Raw genomic sequence first — 14422 nt, 5'->3', positions numbered from 1 at the left:
GCAGGTGGCAGGAACTGAGCTAAGGCACAATGGACCTATGGTAGTAGGCAGGCTGGGCAGGTGCCGGGCTCCTGCTCACTTAGGGGACACTACAGAGTATAGTAACTGTAATGGCTTCCTTGGGGCTCATTTTGGCTCATTGAGAAACCACTAACCACTATTTTGTTTATTTGGTTTGGTTTCAAAAGAGACAGGGTGGTGCATTCCCTTAATCCCAGTGCTGGGATTCCATTAATCCCAGCACTCCAGTGGCAGAGGCAGGCGAATCTCTGTGAGTTCAAGGCCAGCCTGGTTTACAAGAGCTAGTTCCAGGATAGGCATCAAAGCTACACAAAGAAACCCTGTCTCGAAAAAAAATAAAACAAAAATTTAGGGGGGGGGGGGAGTTCTCTCTATAGCCCTGGCTGTCCTGGAATTCACTCTGTAGATGAGGTTTGCTTCAAAGTCAGAGATCCACCTGCCTCTGCCTCCCATTAAAGGCGCCTGGCTAAGAAACCACTGCTTTTGTATATATTTTTGTTTTTTCTATGCTACTATAGAAAGACCTTCTTTATGTAGGGCCATGGCCTACCTATATGTGTCCTTCATTCTCCAGTGTTTTATGATAAACAGTTTAACACTTGCAAATTCAAGCCTGCCCTCCCTCCCTCTATACCTCCCTTCTTCTTTCCTTCCTAAGACACAGTCTTACTGTAGCCTGCCTGACCTGGTATTCACTATGCAGCCCAGGATGGTCTCTTGCAGCAATACTCTTGTTTAAGCCACCCAGATGCTGGCTTACAAGTGTGTGCCAATGCCTGGCTAAGATCAAACATTTTTATTTATGCAGGTTTTCATACTGGAAGTTCTAGAGTATAATGTTCAACTGTGGAGTATTTCTCTGTTACTTTACCTGATGTTTTTATTTGACATATGGAACCCAACCCTCTCCAAACTCAGAGCCCCAGTCTAGGCCCATCCCTACCCTCTCAGACTCCTTGTAAACTGTGTGCATTGTCTAAGAGTTACATCCTTAGCAGCAGATCTACATACTACTGTAGACACAGGGCTAATGGTGGCACCAGTTATAATCTTCACAGACTGGAGACTTAAGATTAAAAACAAACGGGCTTAAAATAATTTCTTTTTAATAACAAAACTGAGGAAATAAAATTCTGAGAAGGTCTGGAGAAATGGACAGATTCATGAAGACTGGAGTTCAGCCAGGCGGTAGTGGTGCATGCCTTTAATTCCAGCACTTGGGAGGCAGAGGCAGGGGGATCTCTGAGTTCGAGGCCAGCCTGGTCTATAGAGCAAGTTCCAGGACAGGCTCCAAAACTACACAAAGAAACACTGTCTCTCGAACAACCCTTCCCCCGCACCTCCAAAAGAAAATACTGGAGTTCAGATCCCAGTATCCATGAAACAAGATGGGAATCTACATAAGCCTATAACCCCAACTGGCAGGGGCAAGGGATAGAAACTGAGGCTCACCACAAATCCTACATTTTATTGCAACATATGAGGAATTGGTAAGAAAGGCTGGGTCATCCTTATGTAATGGTGCATACCTTTAATCCCAGCATCTAGGAGGTAGAGGAAGGTGAATCTCCGTGAGTTCAAGGCCAGCCAGGTCTACACAGTGAGTTCTAGGACAACCAGTAGCCCTGTCTCAAAAAACCAAGAGAGAGAACAAAAACAAAAACCTTCATTTACTGAGTCATAAAACTAAATCTATGCAGTGCCTTCTCAGTGGTCACAACTGACACCAGACCTTTAATCCCCCTCAACCTGTTTTTTCCTTGCCTGATAAGAACAGGTTGATGGGATCAGTTCAGGTTCCCAGGGCCTTTTGAAATTCAAGCACAGGGTATCCAGGAGTCAACACCTTTCCTTAGTTTGACTACATTGAAGTTAGGAAAGTCCTTGACTTGACTGTCAGGATTGTGGCTCACTTCCAGATCTATCCTCATTCTTGTCCTGACAATGCCGCTGTTTCTCCACAGGAAGAAGAAGGGGAGGATGGTGAATTGCCTTCTGGCCCCATGGCTAGTCACAAACTACCTTCTGTCCCAGCCTGGCACCATTTCCCACCCCGCTATGTGGATATGAGCTGCTCTGGACTGCGGGATGCTCATGAGGAGAATCCTGAGAGCATCCTGGATGAGCATGTGCAAAGGGTCATGAGGACACCTGGCTGCCAGTCACCTGGTCCAGGCCACCGTTCTCCCGATAATGGGCATGTAGCCAAGACTGCAGTACTAGGTGGTGTAGCCTCCGGGCACGGAAAGCACGTTCCTAAGTTGGGGTTGAAGCTTGATACAGCTGGCTTGCACCACCATAGGCATGTCCACCACCATGTTCACCATAATTCAGCTAGACCCAAGGAGCAAATGGAGGCTGAAGCTGCCCGCAGGGTCCAGAGCAACTTCTCATGGGGCCCAGAAACACATGGTCATGCCAAGCCCCGCAGCTATTCAGAGAGCACAGGCACCACCCCCAGTGCTGGAGACTTGGCCTTTGGGTGAGTCTTGACCCAGCCCTTTCACATGTTTCCTGTGTGGCCTTGTATCCAAGTTGTGGTCCAGAGGGGCCATGGCTCTATGGTGACTTGATCCTCCCTGATAAAAAACATATGGCACCAGGGTCAGGGGCCAGACAGGCTCCAGGCATTGCTATGACTGGGTGAGGAGGGGTGGTGGGTTTGTCTTGGGCTATGGTCAGCATGACTCCTACCATATCAAAGCAGACCCCAGACCCTAGACATCTGACCTTCACAGAGATCACTGCCTTCACAGTGGGTTACAGGCCCTCTTGTTGTGCTTGAAAGTTTAGGAAACAGCAAGTGACTTCATATATATTGATCTCACAGTGGTAAAGCTAGTACATCCTCCAAAAGAAACACCAAGAAGACTGAGTCTGGGAAGAATGCCAGTGCAGAGGTACCCAGTACCACAGAGGATGCAGAGAAGAACCAGAAGATCATGCAGTGGATCATTGAGGGGGAGAAGGAGATCAGTAGACATCGGAAGGCAGGCCATGGGTAAGTACACTACAGGGGCCTGTTCCCTAGCAACTAGCCACCTGTCTTGTTGCCAACACCCTTGCTTTTAGGAGTTTATTTTTGGCTACAAGGTCAGATGACTCCACCTAAGTCCCTGTCACCTATGAACTTACATAAGTGGCAGCTATGGGAGAGTCTTCTGCCTTTTTTACACCTACTTTCTTCAATTCTAAGGGTTTGAGACAGCTCAGGCCCATCGTGACCTCTCTGCATATCTCTCATCCATCTTGTCTCGTATTACTGTGTGTTTGCACATATTCCTGGCTCCACAGGGAGCAGGTGCCATCCCTGTGGTCCTCTGTATAACCCATTTCCTCAGTCCCAGACTACCCTAATGTGCTGCCTGCCCTCAACATACTCTGGAACACATATTGTAGGAGGGAACCCTTACGTTTTCCTCTGACATCCTTACAAAGACACGTACATGTGTGTTCATTCTCACACACAAAATTAATGTAATAAAATTTTCAAAAAGTAAGAACTAGAATGCAGCTCAGTGACATCACAGCATGAGCAAACTCCTGGTTCAATTTCAAATTACACAAAAAAAAGAACACTCTTCAAGAAGGAAAGAGTGAACTGTACGGGATCAGAGGAGACCCATGTGACTCCTGTAATTGGGTGGACATACTTTGTTGCTTCCACTGCTTATGCAGTCACTTGCCTTTGTCCCCCAAGGTCTTCTGGGATGAGGAAGCAGCAAGCCCATGAGAGCTCCAGGCCCTTGTCTATTGAGCGTCCTGGAGCCGTGCACCCCTGGGTCAGTGCTCAGCTCCGGAACTCTGTCCAACCGTCTCATCTTTTCATCCAAGATCCCACAATGCCACCCAATCCCGCCCCTAACCCCCTGACCCAGCTGGAAGAGGCCCGCAGGCGTTTAGAGGAAGAGGAGAAGAGAGCCAACAAACTGCCCTCCAAGCAGAGGTAGGCTCACGTGGTGTAGGTGACCTTACATGGCCCTAAGGCTCTTATAAGGCCCTTGAGGTAAGACACCCATTCTGGACTGCTTCTTCACTGAGAACCACAGAGGTAGCCCTGCTGCAGGACAGAGGCTATGAGGTGAATGTTCTCACCAGCACTTGGTCAGATGGACAACAGCTTTTGGGCATGCTCAGCTTAGTGGTGAATTCCTGACCATCTCTGATGACAGCCACACAAAGCACAGCCACAGGGAGAATGATGGACAATTCTGAAGCACAGACAGTTATAAAAGGATTTGTCTGGAGTGATCACAATATTGACCCCTTCACCATCACCGTTCAGCAAGCCTGTTCTGTTCCTTAGGGAATATATTCTGCTTAAACTCAAAAGATTTCTCTTTGGGTAGCAGTGTTCTTGGGAGCTAGAACATGCCTTCTAGAAACCTTTTATTTCGGCTTTCAGTCAGTTACTTGGACATTCTGACTCATTGGAATTCTCAAATGGTAATAATCTCCATCAAGGCTTAGAATCTGTTTCTTACCCAGTCCCTGGAACTATGGTTACACAAAGACCACTTGCCCTTTGAAACTATCGGCCCCATTATTAACTTAGGTTGTATAGATTCTGGGGTCTGACCTCACTTCTGAGGGTTCTCTTTCCCTGGGATGCTACGACTCATGACCAGCAGACTCTGCACTTGTGGTCTCTAATAGGATCAGGCTATAGTTTCCCTGGAAGCTTAGACATGTCCCCGCTCACTGAAAATCTCTACAGACCCATACCAAGCTCTGAACCTATTCTAACTTTGGTTCTAAAAGAAGTTGTAGCTACCTTGAACACAAGGGGCCACTTTGCCACCTGCTGTAAGCCATGTTATGCATTTGTGCTGCCTGTTCTGTGTAGGAAGTGTTCCTCCTGGTGCTGAAATAGTGTGTGTATCTGGCAGGGGTCGAGTCAGTGGAGGAGGATGTCATGTGGGATCTGCTAGGACTAATGCCCTCAGTGGTCTGGGAAGGGTGCTCTCAGTAGCGAAGTGTTCCTAAGAGGCAGGATTTTCTTGTGGAGTAGGGTACTTTGAGAGTTAGGATTCTCTTGTGTCACAGAGGTTGCATCTGTTCATCCTACCATTACCTGGCAAGCCCCACATGATGGTAACAGTTGTGGTTTTCTCCTGGCAAGTAGCATCAGCTAAACCCTTCTGGTTTGAGTTTTGGGGTATGAGAACACTATCACCACACACACATATATCAGGTCTTAACTGCTGCCTCCAAAATCTTCATGTGTGAGGAAATTGAATGTGTTGAGTCTGTTTGTCTGGAATTTTATAAGCAAATGTAGATGTATGAGGTGAAAGCCCCAGGCCATGGAAGGTCCTGGAAAGGTAGACGAGAGTAAAGTCACTGTTAGGTACCCATAGTGGCATACCCACATAGAGGACTTGCTTGGAAAAGGTTTGCTTTGCAGAGATTCTGGGGCATGCCTCAGTCGTGTCAACAGCTCCCCAAGGTACAGTATAACCACTGCTGCTGTTTATGTCTGGTATCATGATGAAGTCTGTGTAGAAAGAGCCACATCCCTGAGAGATGTACTGGCAGGCCCTCTCCAAGAATTTCTAGCCTGGGGAAGACATCTGTACAGGGGGTGAAGAGAGCCTGTAGCACTGAGACGAGCAGTACTCCAGAGTGTATTCTAAAGAACAGACTGGCATTGATCCTGTGTCTAGACACTTAGGGCAGGACCTCTGATATGTGAGTGGGAGTTCTTGGTAGCTAGTTCCTGCTGCTCACCCTGTCTGTGCTCACTGTCCACAACACTGGCTGAGCCCCATCCTCTTGATGCGGGTTGTTCCCTAGGTATGTGCAGGCAGTCATGCAGCGGGGACGCACCTGTGTCAGGCCAGCATGTGCACCGGTGCTGAGTGTGGTACCAGCCGTGTCGGACTTGGAACTCTCCGAGACAGAGTACGTGCGCCCTGTGGGTCCTCCTGGTTCTGCCCAGCCCAGCCCAGGCCAAATCCCAAAGTGGAGCACCTTTTTTGATAGGCTTTATCACTGAGCCAGGAAACATCAGGGCTGGAGAAAGGCCTGCTGGGGCTTCCCTTCCTGTCTCCCAATAGAGAAGATCATGCCTATTCGGTGTAGGGACATGATCCCTATACCTGTGTGTGGTCCATGCAGGCACCACAGCTTGCCTTTCATCTTGTCTTTACTCTTCCTGAGCTCCTGAGATAGGTTTGGGGACTGGTGGGTCAACCACCATTCTATACAGGATCAGGTCCACAGTCCTAGTCCCCTTGAAGTAGCACCAGGAGCATGAGCCAAGTTTATAGTAGGATCTAGGTGGTGTGACTACAGCCAAGACTTAGGCTCTGCACGTCTCGCTGCCACGGCCACATGTAGGTTAGGGACATTTCTGACTAAGCCCTTTCTGTGATTTTACTCAAGACAGGAAGATGAGGATCCCCCTTGGGCCTTGCTGCTGACCCAGCCCAAACTCCATTACCCACAACTCATAAGAGAGAGGGTATCCTGAGCTTAGGGCTCTACAGATGGCCCAGATCTCCCCAGTTCTACCTTCCCTTCAGAGTTTCAAAAGCCCACTGCTAGAAAGAGGTCTAAGAACTGGACAGTCCCACAACCAGAATGGCCCCAGGTATCTTACTTGGTCAAGGAAAAGCACTGGCATGGGTAAGGCCAGCTATGGAAGCTTCTGGGTTCCATTGAAAGGTATAGGAACATAGGAGCAGACTCGGAGCAGCTACACAGCATGTATAGGACCTGAGCAAGAAACAGCTCAAGCCTCCAGTCTGCTTTGGAGATCCTGGTCCTGAAACACTTCCCTTCCAGATCTGTTCAGCCCTGATTGGTCCATCCTTGAGAGTTTGGAGAGGTTGGGACTTGTCAGGGTCTAGGGACCGACTCCCTTATAACCTTGGTGGTGGGGCTTTGTGAACTGAGGACCTGACTTGGTCATTGTGGGTGTCTGTGCTGCTTTGTATAGCCTGGAGGGAAGTGCTTTTCTTAGAGCTTGACCTTTAGCTCATTTCCTAGTGAGTGATTTACACAGGACTGACATCCAGATTTTGGGTAGGTGGGTGGCAAGGTAAATACCACATTGCTGAGTGAGGTACTGACCCTGGGATGTCTTGTCCTCTGTTTATAAATGGTGCCTTTGAGGTACTCTGTGTGACCTTGGCCTGAGCCCACTACTTACCATTCTCTTTCTGTCCCAGGACAAAATCACAGAGAAAGGCAGGTGGCGGGAGTGCACCACCATGTGACAGCATCGTTGTTGCCTACTATTTCTGTGGAGAGCCCATCCCCTACCGGACCCTAGTGCGGGGCCGTGCTGTCACCCTGGGCCAGTTCAAGGAGCTGCTAACCAAAAAGGGGAGCTACAGGTGAGAAAAGCTGCAGCCTTAAAGCACACTTGCCCAGCATGCTTATGGGTTTAGTGTAGAAGGAAAGAGTTTTCTGTCCTACTGGTCTTTTATCTTTCCCTTCACCCCCCCCCCTTCTATCAGCCATGGTTGCTGCTTACTGCCCTATTTAGGGCACATCAGGATTGGGTGGCATCAGGACCCTGCCTCAAAGCTGGACTGGCCCTCTGTTCTAGCCTCAGACCTCTTCCTCCATGTCAGCCAACTCTAAACTCCAGTAGAAAGATTGCTGATACCTGAGAGACTGAGTCCTACTTGTATCAGCCCATGTGGATGGCAGGACTTCTGCTCTTCCTGGATTATAATCCCATCAGCACCTCCACACCCACCAGAAGCCAGGATTGGGGCTCCCAGGGGTTTTCTAGCAATTCTCAACATGATGTTAACTTAGCCCTTTCAGTGGTCCCAGCTCTACCCTAAGTGTGGCATTCCTCTCCTGGAGCTGGAGCTGGGTTTTCTCACTGTCTCCACAATTTTCTGCTCCTAGATACTACTTTAAGAAAGTGAGTGACGAGTTTGACTGTGGTGTGGTATTTGAAGAAGTGCGGGAGGACGAGGCAATCTTGCCTGTCTTTGAAGAGAAGATCATTGGCAAGGTGGAAAAGGTGGACTGAGCACTGGGCAACACACCCAGGTTACACCATCACTAAGGTGCACAGCCATCGGCCAGTGGGCAGCCGTGTCCTCAGGAGCCTGATGTGGGGAACAGCACAAGATTGTGTCACAAGCTCTTGGTGTGGGGGCTCAGGTGTCTGCCATACCTCTGTCCCTCTGGGTCTGGGAAGGAGGGGGTTCCTACTGAGTGGTTCCATGGGGTTCTCTGTTTTGCTTTTCAAAAAGGAAAGCCCCACCTACCCCCATATCACCCCCTGAAGCAATACCAGGAGCCATCTCATGACCCTCAGCAGCTCTTGCTTCTGAATGCAGACTGACCCAGGGATACCTTTACCTGGGCTTGTATTCCTGTGTCCTCCTCTCCCTCTGGGACCTATCCACTGCACCTGGCTGGGCTCAGGCCAAGGAGCAGGGGATCCTTTGGGGGCCTCTGTATATTGTACATGTCACTGAGTGCCTTCAACATGCTGTCTCTTGCCTGCCACTGTGTGAATCTGGTGGCTGAGTACCTCAGGCCCCTTTGCCTGTTTCCAGCCACCAGCTTGGTTCAGCAGGGGGCGGGGTCTGGTCCCTTCTAAGTGTCCATGTAAATATGTATATTTCTCAGGCCAGGGCCAGCAGGGGGTACCCTGAGCCCATTTTTCATGCGATGACTTGTACAATTATCTTTTCAAAGGTACTTGGATAATAATGAAATAAAACAGTTTTTGAACTGCTTTGGGTCTGTGATATATACTGTCTGCTGCCAATGGGGCAGGGCCAAGGGATGTGCTGCCCTCAAGCCAAGCAGTGGAGGCAACCCTGTATGCGTTACCCCTTCTTGCCCAGGCAAGCCTCAAAGTCAGGAGCACAAGAGAAAGGTCGGATCCCATGAGGTACTGAATTAGAGGTAAGCACCAGGGACCAGGCTAGGGAAACCAGCCAGCCCTGCTCATGAACCACACAAAGTCTGGGAAAACATTTTTATTCATAGTGCACATCTCCCCCCAGCGCTGGAGAACACCACTCCCTGGAATGCAGTGTGCAAATGGCTACAGCTCCTCCTTGGGCCCCACGGTGGAATTGGCTTGTATTTCCTAGAATGGATCACAGAAGCCCAGTTCAGACCTGCCTCTGCCCATGCTGCTGGGAGAGAACCTACTGAGGGACTGGAATCCTGAATGGAGTACCCACTGGGTTGGAGACTGCAGGCTCCTTGGGCTCCTCGGGCAGGTCACCTCCACTGTCCAGGAACTTGGAGAATGTCTCTAGGTCCCTGGTGCTTTTGTATTCTATCACCTGAGGAGAAAGAGAAGGACCTGAGGGCATGCTCACCAGCCACAAACTGATGCTAGCCAAGCCAGCTATGGAGTAGTAGTTCACTCCCCACCCCATCCATCCCTTCACCTTCCGGTCTGGCCCTGCCGGGAAGAACTTGAGGGTGGGATAGCCATGCACAGAGAAGGCCTCCAGCTCATTAGCTGTAGCATCGAATTCAGCAATGACAATGTCCTCACGATCTTTGTACTTCTCTGCCAGTGCCTCCCAGGCTGGAGCCATCTCCTTGCAGTGGCTGCACCATGGGGCATCTGGGGGAGGAGTCAGGCTTGGCTAGCTGACACCCCTGCCTCCCACCAGCCTGCCACCTTCCCCCTCTTCAGCACTCACAGAACTTGACAAACACACTCTTGGTTTCATCAAAAGCCACCTGCTCAAAATTCTTGCCCACAAGAGTCTTGACTGGCCGCTGGTCCCAGTCAGGGGGTATCTCCTGGCTCATCAGGTAGGGCTAGGGAAGCAAGCAGGCTTTCACTGGGGTCTTATGTAGGGTTAAGGTTGTAGGGCTACTTCTCCTTCCTACCTCTAAGAGCTACAGACCTTGACTTCCCCATGGAGGACTGCCTGGCAGAAGGCAGCTACAGAAGCGGCAGTGATGGGCGCCACACCTGAAGGTGCATACTTCTTGGTGGTCTCAATATTGATCAGGCGCAGGGTTGGGGCTTCCTCCGCCTTGAGGCCAAAATACTTTAGCACATGGTCGTTGTCAGCCGCCACATCCACCATCACGAACAACACCTACCAAAAGTCATACCACGTTGGGATCTCCCTTAGCCCTACCACTCTTCCCTCCTGGCCCCCCAGTACCTGCCCCCGGAATGGGGGAGCTGCCTCTCTGAATTCTGTCAGCAGCTCCCTGTGCTGAGCTAGTGTCTGGTTCACAAAAAGCAGCAGATGGTTGAGGATCTTGGCTGCAAAGATCTTCGGTGATGTCTGATGGGGTAGAAAACTCATAACTTCACTGGACCTCTGTTCAAGGTCCCCCAGCCCAAGGTTTCCGCACCCCACCCTACCTCACTGTGACCTATAGCTTTACTTGCCTGGCTGTTGAACTCTGTGACCAGGTGCATGCTGTGTGTGATGAGGAAGCGAGACAGGTCCGCCAGGTCCAGGCCAGTGTCCTTGTCCACTGGGAAGTCGGCCCTACCTTCGTCAAACTGGACACCAGCAAGGTTAGCAGGAGATATGGCCCTGACCCCAAACCAACCCTGTCCTCAGCCCTAACCCACCTTCTTGAAAAGGACCACAGTATCCTTGGTGAGGCCAAACTTCTGAAAGAGCCGTGACTGGTCAGTGAGGCCAAAGGTTATGTCCAGGGCATCTCTGGCCAAAGCCAGGAAGGTGGCCACATCCTCTTTCTGTAAGTCCTACAGACCCAGCCCTGTGAGAATGGTGGGTACCACCAGTGCTGTTCCCGTAGCCTGTCCACCCCTCCCAGTTTACCTGAAAGAAGCCAATGGCCACCACATCCCATTTGTCTATCAGTGCCTGGACACCTTCCTCATCTTCCAGATGTGTGGCACTGGGCCCTACTCGCCGCCTCAGCCACTCAGCAATGCCCTCAGCCTTCTGGGGTCCTACAGAGATATCCCCACTTCAGACTGGACTTCTGCCCCACCCATCCCTAGGCCACACCCACTCCTCATCGATGACCTTGCCCACCACCAGCCATACCCACCTCATACCTACATATTCTTCAGGGTTTGTGCGGTTTCCATTCTGGAAGAACTTGAGTGTAGGGTACCCTACCACGCCAAACTCCTTGGTCAGCTCTGGTTCTGCAGGCCCGTCCACCTTGGCCAAGGTGACAGGAGCTGACTCAGCTGCCAGCAGGGCAGCTGCCTTGCTGTACTCAGGAGCTAGTGCCTTGCAGTGACCACACCATGGGGCATCTGGGGGATGAGGCTGTGAGTACATCAGTCCTCAACAGCCCCAGCTGCAGCCCAGGACCAACAGGAAGCATGTTCTGTTCATCTCCTCCCTCAGGCCCACCCTAGGCGTTGATCACAACCACACCCGGGTGCCAGACCCCAGAGACTCCTAGGGCCCAGGCACAGTGAGGTTGGGGAGAGTTTGGGAAGAATCCTGCTTCCTGTCTCCAGGGCCACATGCAGCTGCTTTCTAAAGCCTGCCAGCTAAGAATGGCTTTGACATTTGTAAAGGGTTATAAGGAACCACAGACACATATGCCACAGGATATGGCATGAGCACCCAAACTGGACACTGCCCCCACAGAAGGACCGGTGACCAGTCATTTGGAATAGAGGCCCCAAAGGTAGTAACATCCGTATGTGGCCATGGCTTGACAGAGGAGAGGATTCTGGGCATCACATGTCCTCCAGCTGCTACTGCTCTTCCACCACACCTTGCCACCCAGACCAGACCACCACCAAGCCCAGCTCAACATCAGGGCCTCCGTCCAGGCACCCTCTCGCCAGAAAGGCCAAGTCTAGGAAGTAGACGCCTGAACTCGTAGGCCCCCAAGGTCCCCAAACAGCTGGCTGAAGCACTCACAAAACTCCACCATCAGGGCTGGATGCTCCTGTAGTGCCTGGCTCAGGGTGTTGTGGCTCAGGACCAAGATCCCATCATCCGTGGGGACTTCTTCCCCAGTGGACTCCTCAGGGAGCACCTCTGAAGGGCCCTCAGGTTCCTGTCCCTGTCCCCATGGGCCTGAGACACCCAGCAGGAGCAGCAACACTGGCAGGAGCCGACCATCCATGGCGTGCTGAGCCCTGAAGGCTGGAGTAGATAAAGGGACTGGGGACCAAGCAGCAACAGCCACGTGGCACCTGGCTGGGTCTCAGAGAAGATAAAGTGTGAAAGGCCCCTTAGGGGCGGAGATAGGCAGAAAGAGGCAACACGAGGGCAGCGAGACAGGGTAACATTTAATGGGCACCAGGCAGGGGGACACAGCAGAGTGAGGGACATCTGATCACCAACTGGGAGGTCTAGGGGATGCTTGCAGGTCCTTCTGCAACTGACAGAAACTGGGAACACAGGCCCCAAGGAGGTTCAGTCCTTCCAGTCCTGGCAGACGTGGAGGCACCACTCCCAGGACAGGTGGTCAAGCCTGTCATCATCAGTGAAGAGGGACCTGACCACGTAGAGGCCACGTGCCAATGCGCCCCTTGGTGCTTCCTCCACTGTCGTCACAAATTCATACTCCTGGGCCCGGGGGCCATAGCTGCCCACCATGAAGATGGCCTTGTCCACTGCAGAAGGAAGGTAGTCAGGAGCCACCCCTCTGCCCACCTCTCCCAGCCTACAGCTGCCCTCCACACTATCTCACCACGTAGTCCCCGACGGTAGGTGTGATGCAGACATTTGAGGCCACTGACAATCTCCTTGTTGACCTGGGGGAAAGGAGAATGTTAGGAGCCTTCTCTGGAAGGCTGGGACACGGCTGGCCCCCTACTGCAGCTGCCCTCACCTTGAAGGTGACCTTCACCTTGTATTCAATGCCCTCCTTCAGGACAAACACCTGGTTTTTCAGGGCAGCCAGGTCTCCTGTCAGAAAAATAACAGGTACACTCTAAATTTCCAAGATGTGCAAGACCCTGCCCCAGGAATGTCTATGTAGGGACTGGTGGTGCCCATGACGTCTGTGGCAGTGCACCCAAGGAAGTAGGATTCTGCACAGGGTCGAGTCTAGGATCGTCTTCATCCAAAGATGGGCTCTGGTCTGCAGAGGGGGTTACCTGTAAGGTCCATGACGAGAGGCCCTGGAGCCTGATCAGACAGCAGCGTCAGCCTGGTCACCTGCACGTTGGGCAGGCTGGGGTCTGAGGAGAAACAGCATCCACAGGGTACCCTGCTGGCCCCACCTTCCCCCACCCCCTGCTTGCGACCCCCCACATCCAGGCCCCAGGCCATACCCACAACGGGTGGCAGGGGCCCCAGCAGCGCCTGCTTGTACTTGACCAGGCTCACGTCCTCAGGGTCCAGCTGCCAGATTGCCAGCATGCTCTTCTTCCCAGGGGCCTGGTACTCTGGTACAGTTTCGTCCAGCACCTCATCTGTTGGGACTGACTCCCCCTCCTTGTCAGCCAAGAGGACTGGGAGTAGGGGAAGGGATTTAAGCACCTGCCACCTGCTGACTGGGACCCACACTCTCACCAGGTGTGCCTCCCCCTGCCCAGTGGAGCTGAGTCCCTAGAAGTCTCTAGGCTTGGTCTCCTCAGGAGGGGCTCTGGTGACTGGAAGAGATTCCTAACAGACCCTGGAGAGACCAGTTTGTTTCTGATTAGCCTTAAAGAGAGTGGCCCTGGGGAACTCTAGGGGCTCCCCAGTTCTGTGCTCTTCTCATAATGTCCTAGGCCCCTGCGGTGGTGCCCCAAACTAGGGGTCTCCATATCCGCTTTAGGTGTCTTGGGCAGGAGTCTCACTGAGATGCTGCCTACTGCCCTCCAACCTTAGGATTGCCTCTCACCGGAAGGAGCCCCAGCCCCACCTACGGGAGAGGCCGCAGCCTCCGGGCTGGACACACTCCTTTCCTCCTGGCTCCCTTCCCCAGAAGGGTCTGCGTGAACTGAAGTCCCACGCCCGGCCAGAATCCACGCCACGAGGTCCCCACGAACCCCCCAAAGTTGCCGCGGGGACTGACCCCCCAACCGCACGGCTCTCTTGCTGCCCCCGGCGCACGTGGCCGCCTCCCGGCCGGGCCACTCACCTCGGGCGCACAGCGCCAGCCGGAGCAGTTCCAGCAGCTGCGCCCCCAGCTCGCACGCGTCCAGGCCCAGCATGGTAGCCGCGGCCCGCCGCGGAGCCGCCGCCCGCTCGGCTCAGCCCCGGCGCGACTGCGGTGAGCTCATCCCGGCCGGGAGCGCCCCCCGCGCCCAGCGCCGCGCCCGCGCCGCGCGCCCCCAGCCGCTCCGCGGACCCCGCGCAGCCCGCAGAGACGCGCGTGTCGTCCGCACCGCGCCGGAACCCCGTCGTCCCTGCCGCGCCCCGCGCCGGGACGCGTCGCCAGGGACCCAGGGCCGCCCCACCCCCTCGGGGAGTCTGGTCCCCCGGGATCCCCTAGGCGGGGCGTGCCGGCCAGGGACGCCAAGTGGAACAGGTGCGACGCCCCCACGTCCCTGGAC

At 52.9% G+C, this 14422-nt stretch overlaps 3 protein-coding genes across 5 annotated transcripts in view; 1 reads left to right on the top strand and 2 right to left on the bottom strand.

The window, feature by feature from the left end:
• The window catches only part of Axin1 (axin 1), a 64305-nt gene extending 55571 nt beyond the window's left edge, over nt 1-8734 (top strand). For 2 of the 3 annotated variants that reach the window (XM_075941427.1, XM_075941426.1), the window contains 5 exons: nt 1986-2503; nt 2852-3022; nt 3722-3967; nt 7197-7364; nt 7891-8734. In XM_075941427.1, coding sequence (XP_075797542.1) covers nt 1986-2503; nt 2852-3022; nt 3722-3967; nt 7197-7364; nt 7891-8017 — 1230 coding nt within the window. In that variant the 3' untranslated portion in view covers nt 8018-8734. Of the gene's footprint in view, nt 1-1985; nt 2504-2851; nt 3023-3721; nt 3968-5817; nt 5926-7196; nt 7365-7890 lie in introns of all 3 variants that reach the window. The other variant, XM_075941425.1, reaches the window with a different exon arrangement.
• A 232-nt stretch (nt 8735-8966) lies between these two features.
• Pdia2 (protein disulfide isomerase family A member 2) lies at nt 8967-12072 on the bottom strand. The gene is made up of 11 exons (XM_075941414.1): nt 11850-12072; nt 11021-11227; nt 10779-10912; nt 10565-10702; nt 10376-10492; nt 10143-10268; nt 9876-10073; nt 9666-9786; nt 9405-9586; nt 9192-9296; nt 8967-9094 (listed from the first exon to the last, which is right to left on the bottom strand). Exons 1-11 carry the CDS (start codon nt 12055-12057, stop codon nt 9050-9052), a joined length of 1581 nt encoding a protein of 526 aa, XP_075797529.1. The 5' UTR covers nt 12058-12072; the 3' UTR covers nt 8967-9049.
• Nucleotides 12073-12203: 131 nt separating this feature from the next.
• On the bottom strand, nt 12204-14332 carry Arhgdig (Rho GDP dissociation inhibitor gamma). Its single transcript, XM_075941415.1, has 6 exons — nt 14008-14332; nt 13214-13393; nt 13037-13120; nt 12769-12845; nt 12628-12691; nt 12204-12550 (listed from the first exon to the last, which is right to left on the bottom strand). The coding sequence occupies exons 1-6, from the start codon at nt 14078-14080 to the stop codon at nt 12351-12353; spliced, it is 678 nt and encodes a 225-aa protein (XP_075797530.1). The 5' UTR covers nt 14081-14332; the 3' UTR covers nt 12204-12350.
• Nucleotides 14333-14422: the final 90 nt, after the last annotated feature.

The sequence above is a fragment of the Microtus pennsylvanicus genome, chromosome 11, assembly GCF_037038515.1.
Source record: "Microtus pennsylvanicus isolate mMicPen1 chromosome 11, mMicPen1.hap1, whole genome shotgun sequence".
Lineage (NCBI taxonomy): Eukaryota > Metazoa > Chordata > Mammalia > Rodentia > Cricetidae > Microtus > Microtus pennsylvanicus.
The sequence above is the reverse complement of the archived record's forward strand: the minus strand, read 5'-3'. Positions and strand labels throughout refer to the sequence as shown.

Excerpts from the sequence above, each read along its gene's own strand:
- Pdia2 (XM_075941414.1), bottom strand. The coding sequence starts at position 12,057 with ATGGATGGTCGGCTCCTGCCAGTGTTGCTGCTCCTGCTGGGTGTCTCA. Across the intron at positions 10,913-11,020 it reads AAACCCTGAAGAATATGTAG|GACCCCAGAAGGCTGAGGGC; the intron begins GTATGAGGTGGG and ends ATATCTCTGTAG. Across the intron at positions 9,587-9,665 it reads GAGTGTGTTTGTCAAGTTCT|ATGCCCCATGGTGCAGCCAC; the intron begins GTGAGTGCTGAA and ends CTCCTCCCCCAG.
- Arhgdig (XM_075941415.1), bottom strand. The coding sequence starts at position 14,080 with ATGCTGGGCCTGGACGCGTGCGAGCTGGGGGCGCAGCTGCTGGAACTG. Across the intron at positions 13,394-14,007 it reads GCTGGCGCTGTGCGCCCGAG|TCCTCTTGGCTGACAAGGAG; the intron begins GTGAGTGGCCCG and ends CCCTACTCCCAG. Across the intron at positions 13,121-13,213 it reads GCCCCTGCCACCCGTTGTGG|ACCCCAGCCTGCCCAACGTG; the intron begins GTATGGCCTGGG and ends GTTTCTCCTCAG.